This window comes from Myotis lucifugus, unplaced genomic scaffold (assembly GCF_000147115.1).
Source record: "Myotis lucifugus unplaced genomic scaffold, Myoluc2.0 scaffold_30, whole genome shotgun sequence".
In the NCBI taxonomy this organism is placed as follows: domain Eukaryota; kingdom Metazoa; phylum Chordata; class Mammalia; order Chiroptera; family Vespertilionidae; genus Myotis; species Myotis lucifugus.
In genome coordinates, this window is record NW_005871078.1 from 4,957,394 (window position 1) to 4,975,197 (window position 17,804).

Sequence of the window (17,804 nt, forward strand, 5' to 3'; positions counted from 1 at the left end):
TTCCACAACCCATTCCATAGTCAAGGCTCAGGGTTCATTCAGGAGTCAAAATGTTATATTAGTTTCAAGATGGAGCCACCTTTGTTTCTCACAAACACAATGGGAAGAATTAATGAAAAACACACACACACACACACACACACACACACACACACACACACACGTTAATGTAAAGAGAGAACTGACTCTTCTGACCCCGGAGGAAAGAATTAATATGGATTGCTGAAGGTAGCTTTCCTACAGCCTGTAGACTATTTGTTATGTGCAGGTATTTTGGGTTTTATTTCTAACTAGAGGCTAGGTGCATGAATTCGTGAATGGGTGGGGTTCCTCGGCCTGGATGGTGATCTGGGCCAATTGGGGCCATCTCTCCCAGTCCAGATTGTGGCCAGGGGGTGGGACCATGGGAGGTTGGCCGATCGTAGGAGGTTGGCTGTGGAAGCGCACTGACCACCAGGGGGCAGTTCCTGCATTGAGCATCTGCCTCCTGGTGGTCAGTGCGTGGCATAGCAACTGGTTGTTTGGTCATTTGGTTGCTTAGGCTTTTATAAATATGTATAGATAGATAATTAGAGGACTTTTTCAGAGTAGCTATTACCTATTTATCATGAGATTATTGGGGCTCAGACACTTGGCAATTTTGCAAAGGATTCACAACAAGGGGACTAGTTGTGATTCTGGGTTTCAGACTCGTCTGTGATTCAGTAGTTCATAGTCTTTCTACTAGGCATCAGTGCCTCCTCAGTACCTACCTTAGTGAAAAAGGGATTCGGCTGGGTAGTGCTTATATTTTTTGTTTGGGATTGATATTTTGATTATGCCACTCATGAGATATTCTCTAAACTAGTGGTTTGAAAAAAAGTTGGACATCTTGCATACCTTCCTTGATGAGTTCTTGAACTGTAAGACCTTGAGCAATTGGACTTTAGATCACCCTTACTGTGTTAAAAACAAAAAACAAAACTGAAATCAGTCTTCAGTCTAGAGAAAGCACAAAGGTTTGTTAATTTGTGAAAATTAGATTTAGTAAAGACCAAGATTATTAGCATAAATAGTTGAAGAATCACATCACTTGTCTCCAGTTTTATTCTTCCTTTTGACATTTCACTGATCCCTCAGAAATCCAGAAAGCTTGGAGCGATAGAAAGGAAAATAAGGCAGGGCTCAAAGCTTACAATCACTTAATGCAGAGGGGTTTTGTTTGAGGAAGGACCCAGGTAAGTTCTAAAAGTTTGGATCACTCGTGGTTCAGTTTGAGGTGGGGCATGTTAGGGCCTTAGGGGCTGGTAAGAGGAAAGGAAATCTGACATGGGAGGGTCAGGCGCTGAGGAATAACCTGCAGCTCTCTGGCAGTTCCAGAAATGTAATCACAGAATCCTCCAGTTTTCCAAGAAGTACGCAAAAGTCAAGTCCTGCAAAACTAGCATCAATGATATGATAATAATCATAACAACTACTTACTGTGTCGGCTATAGATGCTTTTCTTGTCCTCACAACAATCCAAGGAAGGTTTTTTTTTATTTGTTTTTCTCCAATCAAGACCATATTTTATTTTCCCCTTATTATTATTACATATCACGCAAATGTCCATGTAGATGCCTGTTCTAACATAGTCTGGTCCCTGTAGCTGCCTCTCCTGATAGTTCCTGGCTGGGTAGTTGCCTCTTACAATAGTGCCCGGCCTGTAGCTGCCTGATAGTGACAGCCTTTCATGGTAGTGTCTTCATCTTAATAGTGTCTTCCTCTCACGATAACGCCTGGCTGGGAAGCTGCCTCTGGCAGTAGTAGCTGCCTGTCTCTATAGGGTCCAGCCCAGTGGTTGTCCATCATGTTGTTGTCCAGCCCCATAGCTGCATGTCATGAGATTTAGGGGATTCTGTTCATTAAACTCCACATATTAGCAAAATCACATGGCTCCTGTCCCTCTCTCACTGGCCCACTCCCCCCAGCACAATACTCTCCAGGCCTATCCACATCTCTGCAAAAGGCAGGATTTTATTCCCCTCTATGGCCAAGCAGCTTTCCATTGTATAAATGACCATGCTTGTTTTACCCACTCATCTACTGATGGGCACTTGGGTTGCTTCCAAATCTTGGCTATCATAAATAATGCTGCAATGAACATAGAGGTGCATATATTCTTTCGAGTTAGTGTTTCAGGTCTCTTCAGATATATTCTCAGAAGTGGGATTGCTGGGTTATCATAAGGCAATTACATTTTTTATTTTTTAGGGAACTACTATACTGTTTTCCACAGTGGTTGCACCAATCTGCATTCCCACCAACAAGCATGAGGGTTCCCTTTTCTCCACATCCTTACCAACACTTGTTTGTTGACTTGTTGATGATACCTATTCTGACAGGTGTGAAGTGACATCTCATTGTGGCTTTAATTTGCATCCCCCTGATGACTAGTGACTTTGAGCATCTTTTCATATCTATTGGCCATTTGTATGTCCTCTTTGGAGAAGTGTCTATTCAAGTGCTTTGCCCATTTAGTAATTGGACTGTTTGTGTAAGTGTGTGTGTGTGTGTGTGTGTGTGTGTGTGTGTGTGTGTGTGTCTTTTTGGTGTTATGTTTTAAAAGTTCTTTATAAAATTTTGAATATTAACCCTTTATCAGATGTATTGATTAATGTATTCTCCCATTCAGTGGATTGTCTTTTCATTTTGATGGTGGTTTCCTTTGCTGTGCACAAACTTTTTAGTTTGATGTATTCCCATTTGTTTATTTTTTTTCTTCTGTTTACCTTGCCTGAGGAGATTTGTCAGAAAAAAATTATGGCTATAAGAAATTGTCAGGGCCAGCCTGACAGGTTGAGCCGGGCTGAGGCAGGGAGGTGGAAATTGAGAAAAGAAAGAAAGACAGGAAAGCGGGATCGGGAGGACTGCAGCTCATTCGAGGAACTACAGCAAATTTATTAAGCACGTAAAGCCTTATATACACAAGACACTGAATAGGAGATCTGTCAAGAGGAATGTATTCTTTGTTCCTCTTAATCTCTAAGGGAGAGACAGAGCAGAAGGACAAATTCTTGGTACAGCAAATCTCAGTAAATAGTTACAGACTTCTTGGTAAGCCATGAAAGGCTGTTCTCATTCTATAAAGGTTGCTCTCATTCTACTGATAACCGCCATCCAAACAAGTCTGGGAAAACTGTGTGGGTAAGGGTCCCAGCCTTGCTAGCCCTTTCAGGTGCAAGGACCTTGTCAGCTTACACCTGGTCCCCAACAAGAAATGTCCAAGATTTTACGGCCTGTGTTTTCTTAGATTTTTATGGTTTTGAGTCTAACATTTAAGTCTTTGATCCATTTTGAATTTATTCTTGTGTGCAGTTGTAAGAAGGTGGTCTAGTTTCATTTTTTATGTGTATCTGTCCTAACACCATTTATTGAACAGACTATCTTTATTGCATTTTATGTTATTGTCTTCTTTGTTAAATATTAATTGACCATAAAGGTGTAGGTTTATTTCTGGGCTCTCTGTTCTGTTCCATTGATCTATATGTCTATTCTTATGCCAGTACTGGGCTGTTTCAAGTACAGCAGCTTTGTAGTATAACTTGATATCAAGTAGTATGATTCCTCCAACTTTGTTATTATTTCTCAAGATTTCTTTGGCTATTTAGGGTCTTTTTTTGGTTCCATATAAATTTTTGTGACATCTGTTATTGTTCTGTGGATTATGCCATTGGTATCTTGATAGGAATTGCATTGAATCTATAGATTGCTTTGGGTAGTATGGACATTTTAATGATGTTAATTCTTCCTGTCCATGAACATGGTATTTGCTTTCACTTATTTATATCTTCTTCAATTTCTTTCCTCAATGTCTTAGAATTTTTCAAGTACAGAACTTTTACATCTTGGTTAAATTTATTACAAGGTATTTTTTATGCAATTGTGAATGGGATTGTTTCTTAGTTCACCTTTCTGATAGTTCATTGTTGGTGTATAGACGTGCAACTGATTTCTGGTTATTTTGTATCCTGGTATTTGACTAAATTCACTTATCAGTTCTAGTAGTTCCTTGGTGAAATCTCTAGGGTTCTCTATATACAGTATCATGTCATCTGCAAATAATGACAGTTTTACTTCTTTCTTTTCAATTTGGATGCCTTTTATTTCTTCTTCCTGTCTGATTGCTGTGGGTAGGATTTCCAGTACTATGTTGAATAAGAGTGGTGCTGGCAGACATCCCTTTCTTGTTCCTCATCTTAAGGAAAACGCTTTTAGTTTTTGCCCATTAGGTATGATGTTGGTTGTGGGTTTGTCATATATGGCCTTAATTACATTGAGGTATGTTCCCTCTCTTCCCACTTTACTATGAGTATTTATGATAAATAATCCAAGGGAGGTTTCATTATTCTTAATTTATTACAAATGAGGTGCAAAGAGATTGAATAGCTTTCCCAAGATCACATTGCAAGAAGGTGAAAGTATTTATATTTGAATTTGCATCTCAAAGCCTGCCCTCATTCTAGCAGATCTCAGTTGTCAAGGGTAATGAATCCTCTAAAGTTTATGGGCATGGGAAGCAGGGATTGTGAAGATGCAGTGAAACTTAGAATCTGGCTGCTGTTTGTGTTGCCAATTAGGTAGTTGAACTACTTTAACGAAAGAGGAAAAAGGTAAGACAGAAAAGGATTCAAGGTTTAGCCCACAGTGAGCTGAGGTTATGCAGGATTAGGCTGATGATAATGCCAGAGGCAAGTGAACAGGTGTAGGGCAGGTTCTAGAACTGAAGTAGAAACCTGATTGCATAGCCAGTAAATCAAGGCAGAAGCAAAGTCTTGGTACCAGCATGGCAATAATGAGAGGGATATTAAGAGTGGGAAGACATCTCAGATTCAGATCCACAAGCTGTTGGATTCTAGAACCCAAAAGTGCAGATGAGATGTCTTCCCACTCTTAAAGAAGGATGGAGGAAAGTTTATCTTACATGTTAATAATCTTAAGTTTGTGCAACTAAACAGAACTTGAAATTGGGAAGAAAGTAATGCAATCCTTCCGTACACCCCCAGCACAGTTGTTAGTTCTCAAGAATTAATGTATAAAGACAGTTGTAGGAAAGTTATTTTAGATGGTATTATTCTGTGTGTGCATGTGTGTGGGAGTGCATACATATGTGCAGCTTTCTTCAATATGCACACCTGTACTTGTTTTCTATGGATCTTTGCTTTGCTAGTTACATTTCCCATCTTGACATCTGATTTGTCTGTCATTCACAGCTTTTGGAAAGGTGGCAGAGTTAAATAAGGACTTTTTCCAAGTATATATTTTAGCAGTAGTAGGATGTATGAACTGGGAAGTCTCATAAGATGTTACTACTAACTTATGAAATTTGGCAGGCATGCCTTGTTTTATACTCTAGAATATAATGTAACATAAATGTAGACTATAGTAAAACAAAATGACAGCTAAAGTGACACTTCCTGAACAGAATATTTTGAGACTTACATGTGATAGTTTTATGAATATTCTGAATATGAATATTCAATCATCGCCTGTAAATTCAGATTTCTTATTTTGACACATGATTGATTTTTTCTCTAACATTAGTCTTCAAGAAATATTGAAGAATGAAAAAGGGTAACAAGATTAATAATGAAGATGTTTTGTCTGGCTTACTTTTATGACACAAATAATTTATCAGAGTCTTGAAGAAATCTGCCTTATAGTCTAAAGTTATGGTTTTGCTAGCAACTTAAAAAAAACTTTTATTATTTTTTTTTCAAAATACACTTGGTATATAGTAAATATACATTATACTATTAATGACAAATTCTTAGAAATCATGGGAATGAACAAATTTTAAATGCACAGTTGAGATTTAGGTCATGTTATTAACTATGAATTGTTATAAACTCCTGTGCTGTTTTTGTCATTTTTTTATTAGTAAGAAGCTGGAATTGTAAACTCTATCAGTTTTCAAGGATAGTGTTTGGTTTGCTACTGCTTTCTCTTTATCACTTAAGCACAGGGCTTGATCATCAGAAAATGCTCAATAAATAATTGTTGAATTATAGTTTTTTAAATGAAAAATCCAAATGGTGTAATAACAGGCTAAGGGACTGTCACAACCATGAAGCACTTTGTGAATTGAGCTATCATATTTTTCTTCTGATTTGCATCCTGCTGATTCAAAACAGTAAAACAGTAAGATTCTTTCTGACATGCAGAATGAGGCAAAGAACCAATCAAATCTTGAAATCAATCAACCACCAGGTGGGCATTCCAGTATGTGGAAAGCATTGTGCAAACACTGTTATAAAAGAGAATTGAGCCCTGGCCCTTATAGCAAAGTGGTTAGAGCATCGGCCCACACACCGAAAAATTGTGCCTTGGATTCCAGTCCAAGGCACTTATCTGGGTTGCAGGTCGTCCCGCCCCCATCCGGGCCCCTGCAGGTGGCAACCAATCAATGTGTCTCTCTCACATTGATGTTTCTCTTTCTGTCTCTCTCTCCCTCTCCCCCTCCTTTTCCCTCCCTTCCTCTCTCTTTAAAATGCAATGGAAAAAATATCCTCGGGTGAGGGGTGAGGATTAACAGAGAGAGAGAGAGAGAGAGAGAGAGAGAGAGAGAGAGAGAGAGAGAGTTATTTTGCCAGGCACCTTCCCTCTGAGATTTTTAAAACTTGACTAATGTCAGTAACTAGATTGTTGGAATTCAAACCCAGTTTTTTCAGACTCAAAAGCTGTACCCTTTCTAATACACCATACTCCCTGTAGTACAGTCAGTTCAATCCCTTTCAGCAGAATGACAAGGTAATTCACCGATGGTGACAGTTCTTTCAAGTTCCTTAAAAAGATTTATTATCTCAAAATGTATCCCAAGTATGTCCCTATATTCTTTTTCTAAAAATTTTAAAACTCATTTTGGTTCATACTAGTTAGTGTATGTTCCAAATTAACCTATATTCTTAGCCTATAAACCTAATTTCTAATCTAAAAAGAAATTACCATGTAGCTATAAAGAGAATCTTTATTAGTTTTTTTTTAATTAAATGTAAAGCATAAAAGATACATTCCTTAGGAAATAATGATTGAGTTTGTTTCAATACCTGAATAGTATTTAGGGCTCTTCAGCCTTAATTTTTAAAGACAGAAGGAAATGTTACTATAGTTAGTGCTAAGAGAACTAAAAGGGACCCTGTGCTGAAATACCTAACGTCATCATCGCCACCAGCAACACTACCACCATTTAAACAACACTTTCAGACCTGAAGTGGTAAATCAATTGTGCAGAGTCAAAGTAATTTGTTACTAAAAATAGTCTAAGTAGTCATGTTTTCAAATGATTTGCTTTTTCAATTAAAATTATTTTTTAAATTAAATATGATGCAGGTTATACCAGTAATCATATCATTGTCACATATTTGTGTTTTTATGCCTTACTTGGTGAAAAAGAAGCTAAATTACTTATAGAAAGACTCAGAGGTATATCTTTCTATCAGAAAAAAAAGGAACAATATAATCCCCCAAAAATCATTTTGGGTTAATTATCAATTGCTGAAAGTATACACAACCAATTTCATCCAAATAAACATTTATATCTACACACACACACACACACACACACGCACACCAGAAGTCAGTAATCACTGAGAGATGGATCTGTGTCTGAAATACTTCATTTTTTTAGGAAAGCAGGAGAAAATCATGTGTTTTTTTTTTAATTTTGGAAAGAATGAGTTCAAGAAATGATATTACTAGAGTCCTAGAGATTATTTTAGCCATGTCACACTTTTAAGGGCATAATAATTTAACATGGATTATAGAATAATTTTGAAAGCAAATTAAAAATGAATGCGGACATTGGAGACTGGCAAATAATTATTTGCAATTTGACTTCTTCATTTTTATTGCGGACACCTTATGTTTTTTTTTACAGGTGTATAATTGTAAAGGTATTTTGCCAAGTTCTTACTATTGAAAACTGCCTATCTGATACTATCCAGTGTGTACGTACTGTAACATAGTTGCCAGTAATATTTAAGAAAATCAGTTATGTTAAGTAATATGGTAACACAAATGGAAATCAAACTTTTTGTGAAATTACTTCATTATTAACGATTTTTATTTACTTATATTCTAGAACACAAATCAATTTTACGGTGGCTATTGATTTTACAGCTTCAAATGGTGAGTATTATGACTACCCCCTAATAAAAATGATCAGCAACTCAGTGAAATATAAATATTTATTTTTATGATGTTTTGATATTTCTATATTTTCATACTTCTGAAGTGTTTCATATAAAATTCAGATATTCAGATAAATTTTCCTTTTTCTTTTTAACATTATGAATTAGTTCAGGTATAGAGAGAGCTACAAGAAATATAACAAAAGTATGTAATAGTCCCATTCAAATTTATTAAATATCAAAATATGGTCATTTTTGTTTTGCATATTTTTAAAAAGATAATTCCAGATTTAGTTAAGCCCATTATGTACCCCACTCCATTTCTTCTATCCTCCCCCCTTCTCCATACATAATTGTAATCCTGAAATTTGTTTAATTATGGTCCTCATTTTTATAGTATTTCTATGAGTATTAATTTATATGAGTGTAATTTAAGTACTTGTACCTTAGTTGATATGCTTTATTTTTACTTGAATATTTAAGAATTATTCATGTTAACACATTTATATTTAATTAATTCAAAAGAGGTGTCATCTAATAGTCCATGTGCAGATATTTATAATTTGCATATCAGATATTTTAAAAAAGAAAAGTAGTGGACTTTTAATTTTATTTTGAGGTAACTTTATTTCAAATAGGACAGTTATCTGATATCAATTATGTATCATTAGAACATGAATCTCATTATTTAACTTTTACCAGAAGTTGTTATCAGTTTATATTTATCTAGGGTTTTTTTTTCCAAATTATTTATTGTGCTTATTATGGTCCTCACTTTATATTTCCTTTACCTCACATTTCTTTCACAGTGACTCACATTTCACAAAATAATAGAATTTTTAGGTAAGAAAGCACCTTGGAAATCACTTATTTCAATTGTCCTCTTCTACAATGGGGGAAAATGATCCAGAATATTTTTTTAGTAATAAATACATCTTGGCTTATTAATTCTTGAGTTAGAAATAGAAACTAGGAAACCAAACTATAATTCAGGAACCTTAGACTACATATTAAATTTATTCTCCAGCATTATGACTTCAAGTTAATGGTTTTTATTCATGTGTTTTATTCAATAAAATGTGGAACATAGAAGTAAAACCTAAAGCCCTGCTGGTTTAAAATACTAGCTTTTATTCACTGATGAACATTAGCAAGAAGAGCAAGAATCTATTCAATAGAAAGACACAAACTTTTGAAACTGTCTTAAAAAGTAGATAATCTGAACAGACCTTTAATAAAAAATTGAATTTTGTAATAAAATGTTAATACTACCCACAGAGTTTATCTGGACCTAGGTCCAGATAGCGTCACTGGTGAATCCTACCAAATACTTAAAGGAGAATTAATAAAAATTCTTTACAAATTCTTCCAAAAAATAGAAGAGGAGGGAACACTTCCCAACTCATTCTATGTGTCAGTATTAGCTTGATACCCAAACCAGACAAAGATATCACAAGAAAAGAAAAACTAAAGATCAATATATTTTATGGAAAATGGATATAAAAATTCTCAATAAAATGTTAGCAAATTGAGTTCAGCAATACATAGAGAGAATTATATACTCTGACCAACTAAGATTTTTCACAGGAATGTACTACTTGTCTTAATATTAAAATATCAAATAAGGTAAGTAGAAAATTATTTAAAAACCACATAGTCATCTCAATTGATGCAGAAAAAGCATTTGACAAAGTCCAACATACTTTCATGATAAAAACACTTAACAAACTAGGACTAGAAGTTGCCTTAATAAAGAAGGGACTAAATGAAAAACTCATAGCTAACATTATACTTAATAGTGAAAAGCTGGATGCTTTCCCCCTAAGATAAGGAAGAAGACAGAATGTCTACTATTACCACTTCTATTCAACATTGTACTGGAAGTTGTATCCAGAGCAACTAGGCAAGAAAAGGATATAAAATATATCCAGATTAGAAATAAAGAAGTTAAACTATTTTTATTTGCCGATGACATAATCTTGTATATAGAAAATCCTAATTAACCTCTTAAAAATCTATTAGAACCTATAAATGAATTCAGTAAGATTGAAGGATAAAATATCAATATATAAAATAATTTTTTCCTACACATTTCCAATGAACAATCAGAAAATGAAATTATGAAAACAATTATATTTACAATAGTATCAAAAGGAATCCAATACTTAGGAGTAAACTTAACAAAGTGAGTATAAAACTTATCCTCTAAAAACTATTCAGAAAAAAATTGTTGAAACATTAAAGATCTAAATAAGTGTAAAAAACACACCATTTATTGATTGGAAAAGTCAATACTGTTAAGATGGTAATATTTCCTAACTTGATCTCCAGATTCAATTTAATCTCTATCAGAATTTGAGGAAATGCGAAACTGACCCAATTGAAAGCAGACTTGAGGGGAAAAAAAAAGATTCACAATTCTCAGTTAGCCATAATCTACAAATCAGTTATCAAGTATTGGTGAGCATGTAGAGAAATTGGAATCCTCATACTCTGCGGGTGATACTGTAAAATGGTGCAGCCACTTTAGGAAATACTTTCACAGTTTCTCAAGTTAATATAGTTACCATGTGACCCAGCAATTTCACTCATGGATATAAACACAAGAGATGAAACCATGCCTCCATACAAAATCTTGTACAGGAATATTTTTAGCAACATAGCCAAAATGTGTAAACAACCCAAATGTCCACGAGCTCACAAATTGGTAGAAAGATGTGGTATGTGGATATGAATACTATTCAGCAATAACAGGAATGAAATATGAAGTGAAACATGCTACAACATAGATGAACCTTGCAATGACTATGGAGTGACAGAAGCTAGTCACAAAAGACCATACCATATGTAACTCAACTTATATGAAATGTCCAGAATTACCAAATTAATAGAGACAGAAAGTAGATTAGTTATTGTTTAGGGCTGAGATGGATGGACTGACAAGGAAATGATAGTGAATAGCTACAGAATTTCTTCTTTTTTAATTTTTTTAAAAAAATAAGCAAAAATTTATTTAGAAAGTCACAGAGTTAGAAGAAGTGAGCCTTAGAAGAAATAAGTCTGCTGGGCTGCGTGGGATCAGGAAACAAGTTCTGAGGTGATGAAAATGTTCTAAAATTGATTGTAGTGATAGTCATATATATATATACACACACACTAATAAAAGACAAACATGCAAATTGACCATACCTTTGCTACGCCTTAAGCCACGCCCACCAGCCAATCAGAGCGACTATATACAAATTAACCCAACCAAGATGGCGGTTGGTAGCCACGGAGCTGGAGCAAGCAGGAGGCTTGGTTGCCCCTATGATGGAGGAAGCCAAGCTTCCCGCTTGCCGCAGCGGACTCTGAGCTCCACTCAAAGCAACAAAGTTTCAATTATAGAAGGTAAATAAACCCCAGATACCTGCTTTCAGCCAGCCGAGGCCACAGAGCTGGAGCAAGCAGGAGGCTTCCCTCCCGCCCGCCTGGCCAGCTCTGAGCTCCTCTCAAGGCTACAATGTTTCAATTATAGAAGGTAAATAAATCTCAGAATAAAAAAAAAGAAAAAAGAAAAAAAGGAGAGGCTGGGAGCTTCCGTCACCGGGGGGCTTGGCCAGCCTGAAAACGGCCCTCAGCCCCTCACCCAGGCTGGCCAAACCTCCATGGGGTGAGGGTTTCCACTTGGGGGGGGGCTTGAGCAGCCTGCAAACAGCCATCAGCCCCTTACCCAGGCTGGCCAGGCACCCCAGTGGGGACCCCCACCCTGAAGGGAGTGTGACCAGCTGCAAACAGCCATCAGCCCCTCACCCAGGCTGGCCAGGCACCCCAGTGGGACCCCCACCCTGATCCAGGACACCCTTCAGGGCAAACCAGCCAGCCCCCACCCATGCACCAGGCCTCTATCCTATATAATAAAAGGGTAATATACAAACTGACCCTAACAGCAGAATGACTGGGAATGACTGGTCACTATGACACACACTGACCACCAGGGGGCAGATGCTCAATGCAGGAGCTGCCCCCTGGTGGTCAGTGCTCTCCCACAGAGAGATGGCTGCCAGTACAGTGGTGGTGGTGGGAGCCTCTCCCACCTCCTCAGCAGCGCTAAGGATGTCTGACTGCAGCTTAGGCCTGCTCCCCGCTGGCAAGTGGACATCCCCCAAGGGCTGCCGGGCTGCCAGAGGGATGTCTGACTGCCAGCTTGGGCATGATCCCCCAGGGAGAGGGCCTAAGCCAGCAGGTGGACATCCTCTGAGAGGTCCCAGATTACAAGAGGGCATAGGTCGGGCTGAGGGACCCCTCCGAGTGCACAAATTTTTGTGCACCGGGCCTCTAGTGTGTGTGTGTGTATATATATATGTAATCTGTGAATATACTTAAAATTATTAAATTGTATAGTTTAAAAGGGTGAATTATAAGTTATATGAATTATATCTCGACAAAGCTTTTTTAAAAGAGCTTTTTAAAAAATAATCATATCCAAGTAGGATTATATTTTACAAAAGCATGGTGTATCTCTAAAGCAAAATTAGATGTCAATTTGATAATATTCAGGGTTTAAAATATTACAAGACCCCTAAGTAAGAGTTACAGGTAAGGGTAAGAACTATGGAACCCGATTGCCTAGATTCATAGTCTAGCTTTACCAAGTATTGTTGTGTAATTTAGGGCAAGTTATTTAATCTGAAAATTATGTAATCTAAAACATAGGTAAAATAAAAATACCCATACATCATTGAAAAGGAATAAATGAGATATGAAGTAAGGAGTTCAATACATGTTAGATTCCATGCTATTATAATTACTATTATTAATTGGGCTCCAATATTATCAACCTACTACAAATTCATTCTTCATAGACATGGTTGCAGATACAGAGGTGGTACAAACATGGCCTCGGATTCAGAAATTGACACTCAGTTTGGCAAATTGCTGTATTTTGTGGTGCAGAACACAAGAGCCATAAGAGTAAGAGAGGACAGTAAGTGCCGGTAGAAACAAGGAAGACATAAGCTGGAGGAGAAGAAAGCAAATTTCAGGACAGGGTGTTAAGTTGAGAGGTCATGGTTGGAAGGAAGATACCTTTAGCGGTCCAGTGAAATGACTGGTCTGGATGAAGTTGCTGGAAAGAATTAAGCAACATCTTTGAATGGGTAGGAGCAAGCCCAGTTGTGCATGAGGCTAAGTTGTTTAGACGAGCTGGGTATATTAGTGGTATTTTTATTTTAGGTTGTGGTTTTCTAAGTGAAATTGAATTAGTTGCCATATTGCAACCATTGGGTAACAACTCTTATACTTGAGAGTGTGGCTAAATAACCACTTAGTCAAGGAATGGTATTGCTCATCTGTGGCTCCAGTGGGCTTTTGACTAAGTGGCAAAATTCCTACTTTAGAAGAAATTTGTCAAAGAAGGATTGTACCAAATTAAACAGGCTAGGAAGACTCTATTCAGAACTATTGCAATAGGGATCAAAGCTATTACAGTAGAAGAAAAGTATTGACTTAACTCCTCCAAAACAAAAGAAGGGAAGGAATTTAAGTGCTGTGGTGAACTAGTAGGCAAGTACTGGGGGACATTATAGAGGAGGTGGTTTGTGTGATTTTGTCATCTCTATTTGCTAATTAATATTTCTTAAAGTTAGGCTCCTACTGTCCCACAGAGACTATAGGTGACAGGGATGGTATCTTTCTTTTCTTTGTTCAAATTTAAATTCTTTGTTGTTTAAAGTATTAAATATGTCTCCTTTTCTCCCTATTGACCTCTCCCTGGCTGCTTCCACCCCGCCCCCCCCCGCCCCAGCATTTGCCCTCACCCCCTTACTGTCTGTGTCCATTGGTTACGCTTATATGCATGTATACAAGTCCTTTGGTTGATCTCTTACCCCCACCCCCACCCCAGCCCCACTGCCTTCCCTCTGAGGTTTGATGGTCTGTTCGATGCTTCTATGTCTCTGGATCTGTTTTTGTTCATCAGTTTATGTTGTTCATTATACTCCACAAATGAGTGAGATCATGTGATATTTCTTTCTTGCTCATGATGACATTTTAAAGAGCTGGCTCCCAGGTTCTTGAGAAAGATATTCCTGGGTTGTAGGAGATTTAGGCCTCAGAAGGTAGAGTTTTACAATTGCAAGTTATATAAAGTAAGTGCTCTGAGTAAAGGGAGCTCGGGCCTATAGTCAGGAGAAACCTGTCTAAAGTTTAGTCAAACTGAGGGGAATATTAAGGCCATCTTGGTCAGGAGACACTTTTTTTAGAAATTATGTCATGTGGAACTAGCCCTTGAATGTTTGTAACCCTTTGGAAATAGAAACGCATTTACACAGTGAATTATTTTTAGACCAGAGATGCTCTTGATATAATTATATGAATTATAAACCAAGGGAAGATCTCTCCTTGATTTTGTGTCTCTCTGGATCTCAAGTGCTTATTATTATTATTTTTCCTTAGCAGAAAAGAACTATGCCTCGAGGCTTTCCTTCCTCAGGCACTGTCTTAAAGTCGAATTGAGTTTTATGTGTTATTAAGAGTTCCATTTAACTTTTCCATTTTCACTTAGGAAACTTAATGGACTTTCAGGCTTCCTGGTGCTGGTAATTAGGGCAATTCAATGTGAATCTCAATGTGTTTAAGTGGCAGCACATATATTACTTTCTCTCACATTCATCTCTCTTCACAGGCAGCATCCCACATAGTATAAGATATTGAAAATTCAGGACCTTGTGGATGACCCAACATTAATAACAGAAGCATTTAAACCTTACATTTCCAGGGTGCTTTATTGTTTTTAATCACGTCCACACACATAATCTCATCTTGTCCTCCCAGTAAACACTGTGGTAGGATTTATCACAAGCATTTTAAAAATATTGTCCTGCAAATGGCAATACTCAACCCTGGGCCTTCTGCCTCCTACTTTGTCTAGTTAGAAACTCTCAATCATTTTTCAGATAAAGATATTGAAATTAGCTTGAATTTAAAAACCACTCTGCTCTCCTTTTTTTAAAATGATAAATTGGAATACTTCTGAAATATTCAGTTTATTTTTGTGATACAACTTTAGGAAAACCTCATAATTATTCAAGCTCATTAATTCAGTTGGGTCTTCTAATTATAGGCATAAGAATTCAAGCTAAAGGCACATATTTTTCTTAAAAAACTAAATATTATGATAAAATAAAATTAACAAAAGTACTTTTATAGTACTCTGGAACTGAATTTTAATAATAGCCTTTGACATTGACAATGAAGAATCATTTCTGAAAAAAACTGCATTTACTTTGGCATATCTTTGGGAAATTGTCTACATATGTGATTGAATTTAATAAATATTTCTGTTTTAATATCCATTCTCCCCCCCACCCCAACCACCAAAAAGCAACAACTATATTTGACATACCATGGGTATAGGCAGAAAAAACACAATTTTTAAATATTTCATTCTGAAATAGATATCAAGAATAATGCTGTCCAAAATATTGTCTCTTTAGCCTGATCACTCATGTTTGAAATTTTTTTTTTGTCATCAGGCAACCCTGCCCAGCCCACTTCTCTCCACTACATGAATCCTTACCAACTGAATGCCTATGGGATGGCACTGAAAGCAGTGGGAGAAATCGTTCAAGATTATGACAGTGATAAAATGTTCCCAGCTCTAGGTTTTGGTGCAAAACTGCCTCCAGATGGAAGGATATCTCATGAGTTTGCTTTGGTAAGAATATGTCACAAGGATTGGATAATTTGAAAAAAAAAATAACGTTGAATTTTTAAATATCGGTTCATTGTTTCTTCTTTAGTCAGTCATGTAGCAGGCTTTTGTGACAGTAGACTCTGCTTAATTTGCTCAGTGATTGATGGAAACAAAGACAGTTAAATAGATTAGCAATAAGTCTCTATCTAAAGTGCATCTGATTTATAAATAGGGGGTCTCTTATGGTTTTCTATCGCTTCATAATAAACCCCCCTAGACGTTTTAGGTGTAAACCAACACCATTCTGTTTTGTTCATGACTTGTAACGTTTGGGGCCTCCCCTAGGATGGCTTGATTATCTAGAAACGGCTGGAATTGTTCAGACAGAACCATATTCTTGATTCTGGCTGTCAGTGGATTCCTCTGTTCTTCATGTCCTGTCTCCTGGGGCTAGCATGCTCCCTAAGATGGCTTCTTTGCTCGTGTCTGATGACTGAGCTGGGATGGCTGAGATAGCTGGGTTGCTCGGACATCTTCCCCTCTTTCTACATACAACCTCTCCACGTGGTCATCATGGGATCCTCAGTATGGTGGTCTCCTGGTAGTCAGATTTCTTACATGACAGCCGGTTTCCCCAGAGTGAATATTCTAAAAGGCAGGGGCAGAGACTACAGGGCTCCTTATACCACAGCCTTGGAAGTCCTGGAAAGCTCCTTGAGCCACATTCTCTTGCTCAAACAAGTCACTAAGGCCAGCCCAGTTTCAAGGTAGGAGAAGTAACTTTTACCCCTCAGCGGGAGGCAGATCAAAAGATGTGTGACTATATTTAACCTACCTAAAATGCATCTGACTTATAAATCTTCTAAATAGCTTCTTTTAAAATGGCATTTCAAATTTAAAGAACTAGTCATGGCTGGAATTAATTTTTTCAAATATGAAGCAGCACTTATGGCTATAATTAATTAAGATTTAAGTATACTGGAGTAGATATGAGTGGAATAAAAACATTTCTCTAGTTAATGTTTAATTTACATAGATCTATTTTCATTTGTGTGACTGCAGGTAAGCAATGTGTTGCAATCTGCCTTCAAAATAGACTCCCCATAGAAAATGCTGATAGGCCCAGCCAGCCTTACTCTTACATGCACTTTCTGATAAATAATGGGGAAATCAATATATGATGGTGAGCTATTATTTTGGAAAAAATTTAGATTTTCCTAATAGAGGTACCTCCCTAGCCTACACTACATGTTATAACAGGTAGATAATCTCTCCAGTCACCCATATTGTTGTAGGTCTTTGTTTGTTGTTTTTATTCTTATTACAAAAGCAATGTATGCTCCTTATAGGCTTTTTTGAAGTTCTATAAGCAAAGTAGACAAACATAAACACATATGCTATCTTTACTAAGTAATTACTGAGTATCAATCTAAGTCCTTTATACTTGTTTTCTTATTCAGTCTTCATAAAACTTCTGTGTGGTAGAGATATCATACCTCTCACATTATTCCACTGTAGCAAGTGCCATTCATATTGAATACGATAAGAAGACTGCATCCAAGAGTTATATTACTCGGCTCAGAGGCTTAACTAGGGTTTTAACAGACAGGACTTGAACCCAGATCATCCTATTTTAGAATACATTCTCTTAACCACTATTAAGCCACATTTTATAAAATACCTGTAATATTACTGCTCAGAAATGTGTTTTATTAACACCATTATTATAACATAAAATACTGTTTTAAGAACAGTATTTTAATATTATTACTGCTGTATTTATTCTTCTCTATTCTATCCCCCACACAATTTCAGAAAAAAAAAAGGTTTCTATAGGGTTTAATTCTTTCTCCCATGAAATAGGCCACATGCCACACTCCCAATGTCATATAAAAATGAGTATCTGTTGGGATTTTGTTTCTGGAGAATTAACATTTCCCAGAATCTTATAAGACCATGAAAATCACTCATGTGATCCTAAG

General features: G+C 36.7%; 1 protein-coding gene across 11 annotated transcripts in view; it reads left to right on the forward strand.

Annotated features, from left to right (window-relative positions):
- The window catches only part of CPNE8 (copine 8), a 184,125-nt gene that overhangs the window by 133,437 nt on the left and 32,884 nt on the right, over positions 1 to 17,804 (forward strand). For all 11 annotated transcript variants that reach the window (XR_002828720.1, XM_023752294.1, XM_023752291.1 and 8 more), the window contains 2 exons: positions 8,099 to 8,145; positions 15,662 to 15,843. Coding sequence is in view for 10 of the 11 variants with exons in the window: in XM_023752294.1 (XP_023608062.1) it covers positions 8,099 to 8,145; positions 15,662 to 15,843 (229 nt within the window). In the remaining variant the exon portion in view is untranslated. The remainder of the gene's footprint in view (positions 1 to 8,098; positions 8,146 to 15,661; positions 15,844 to 17,804) is intronic.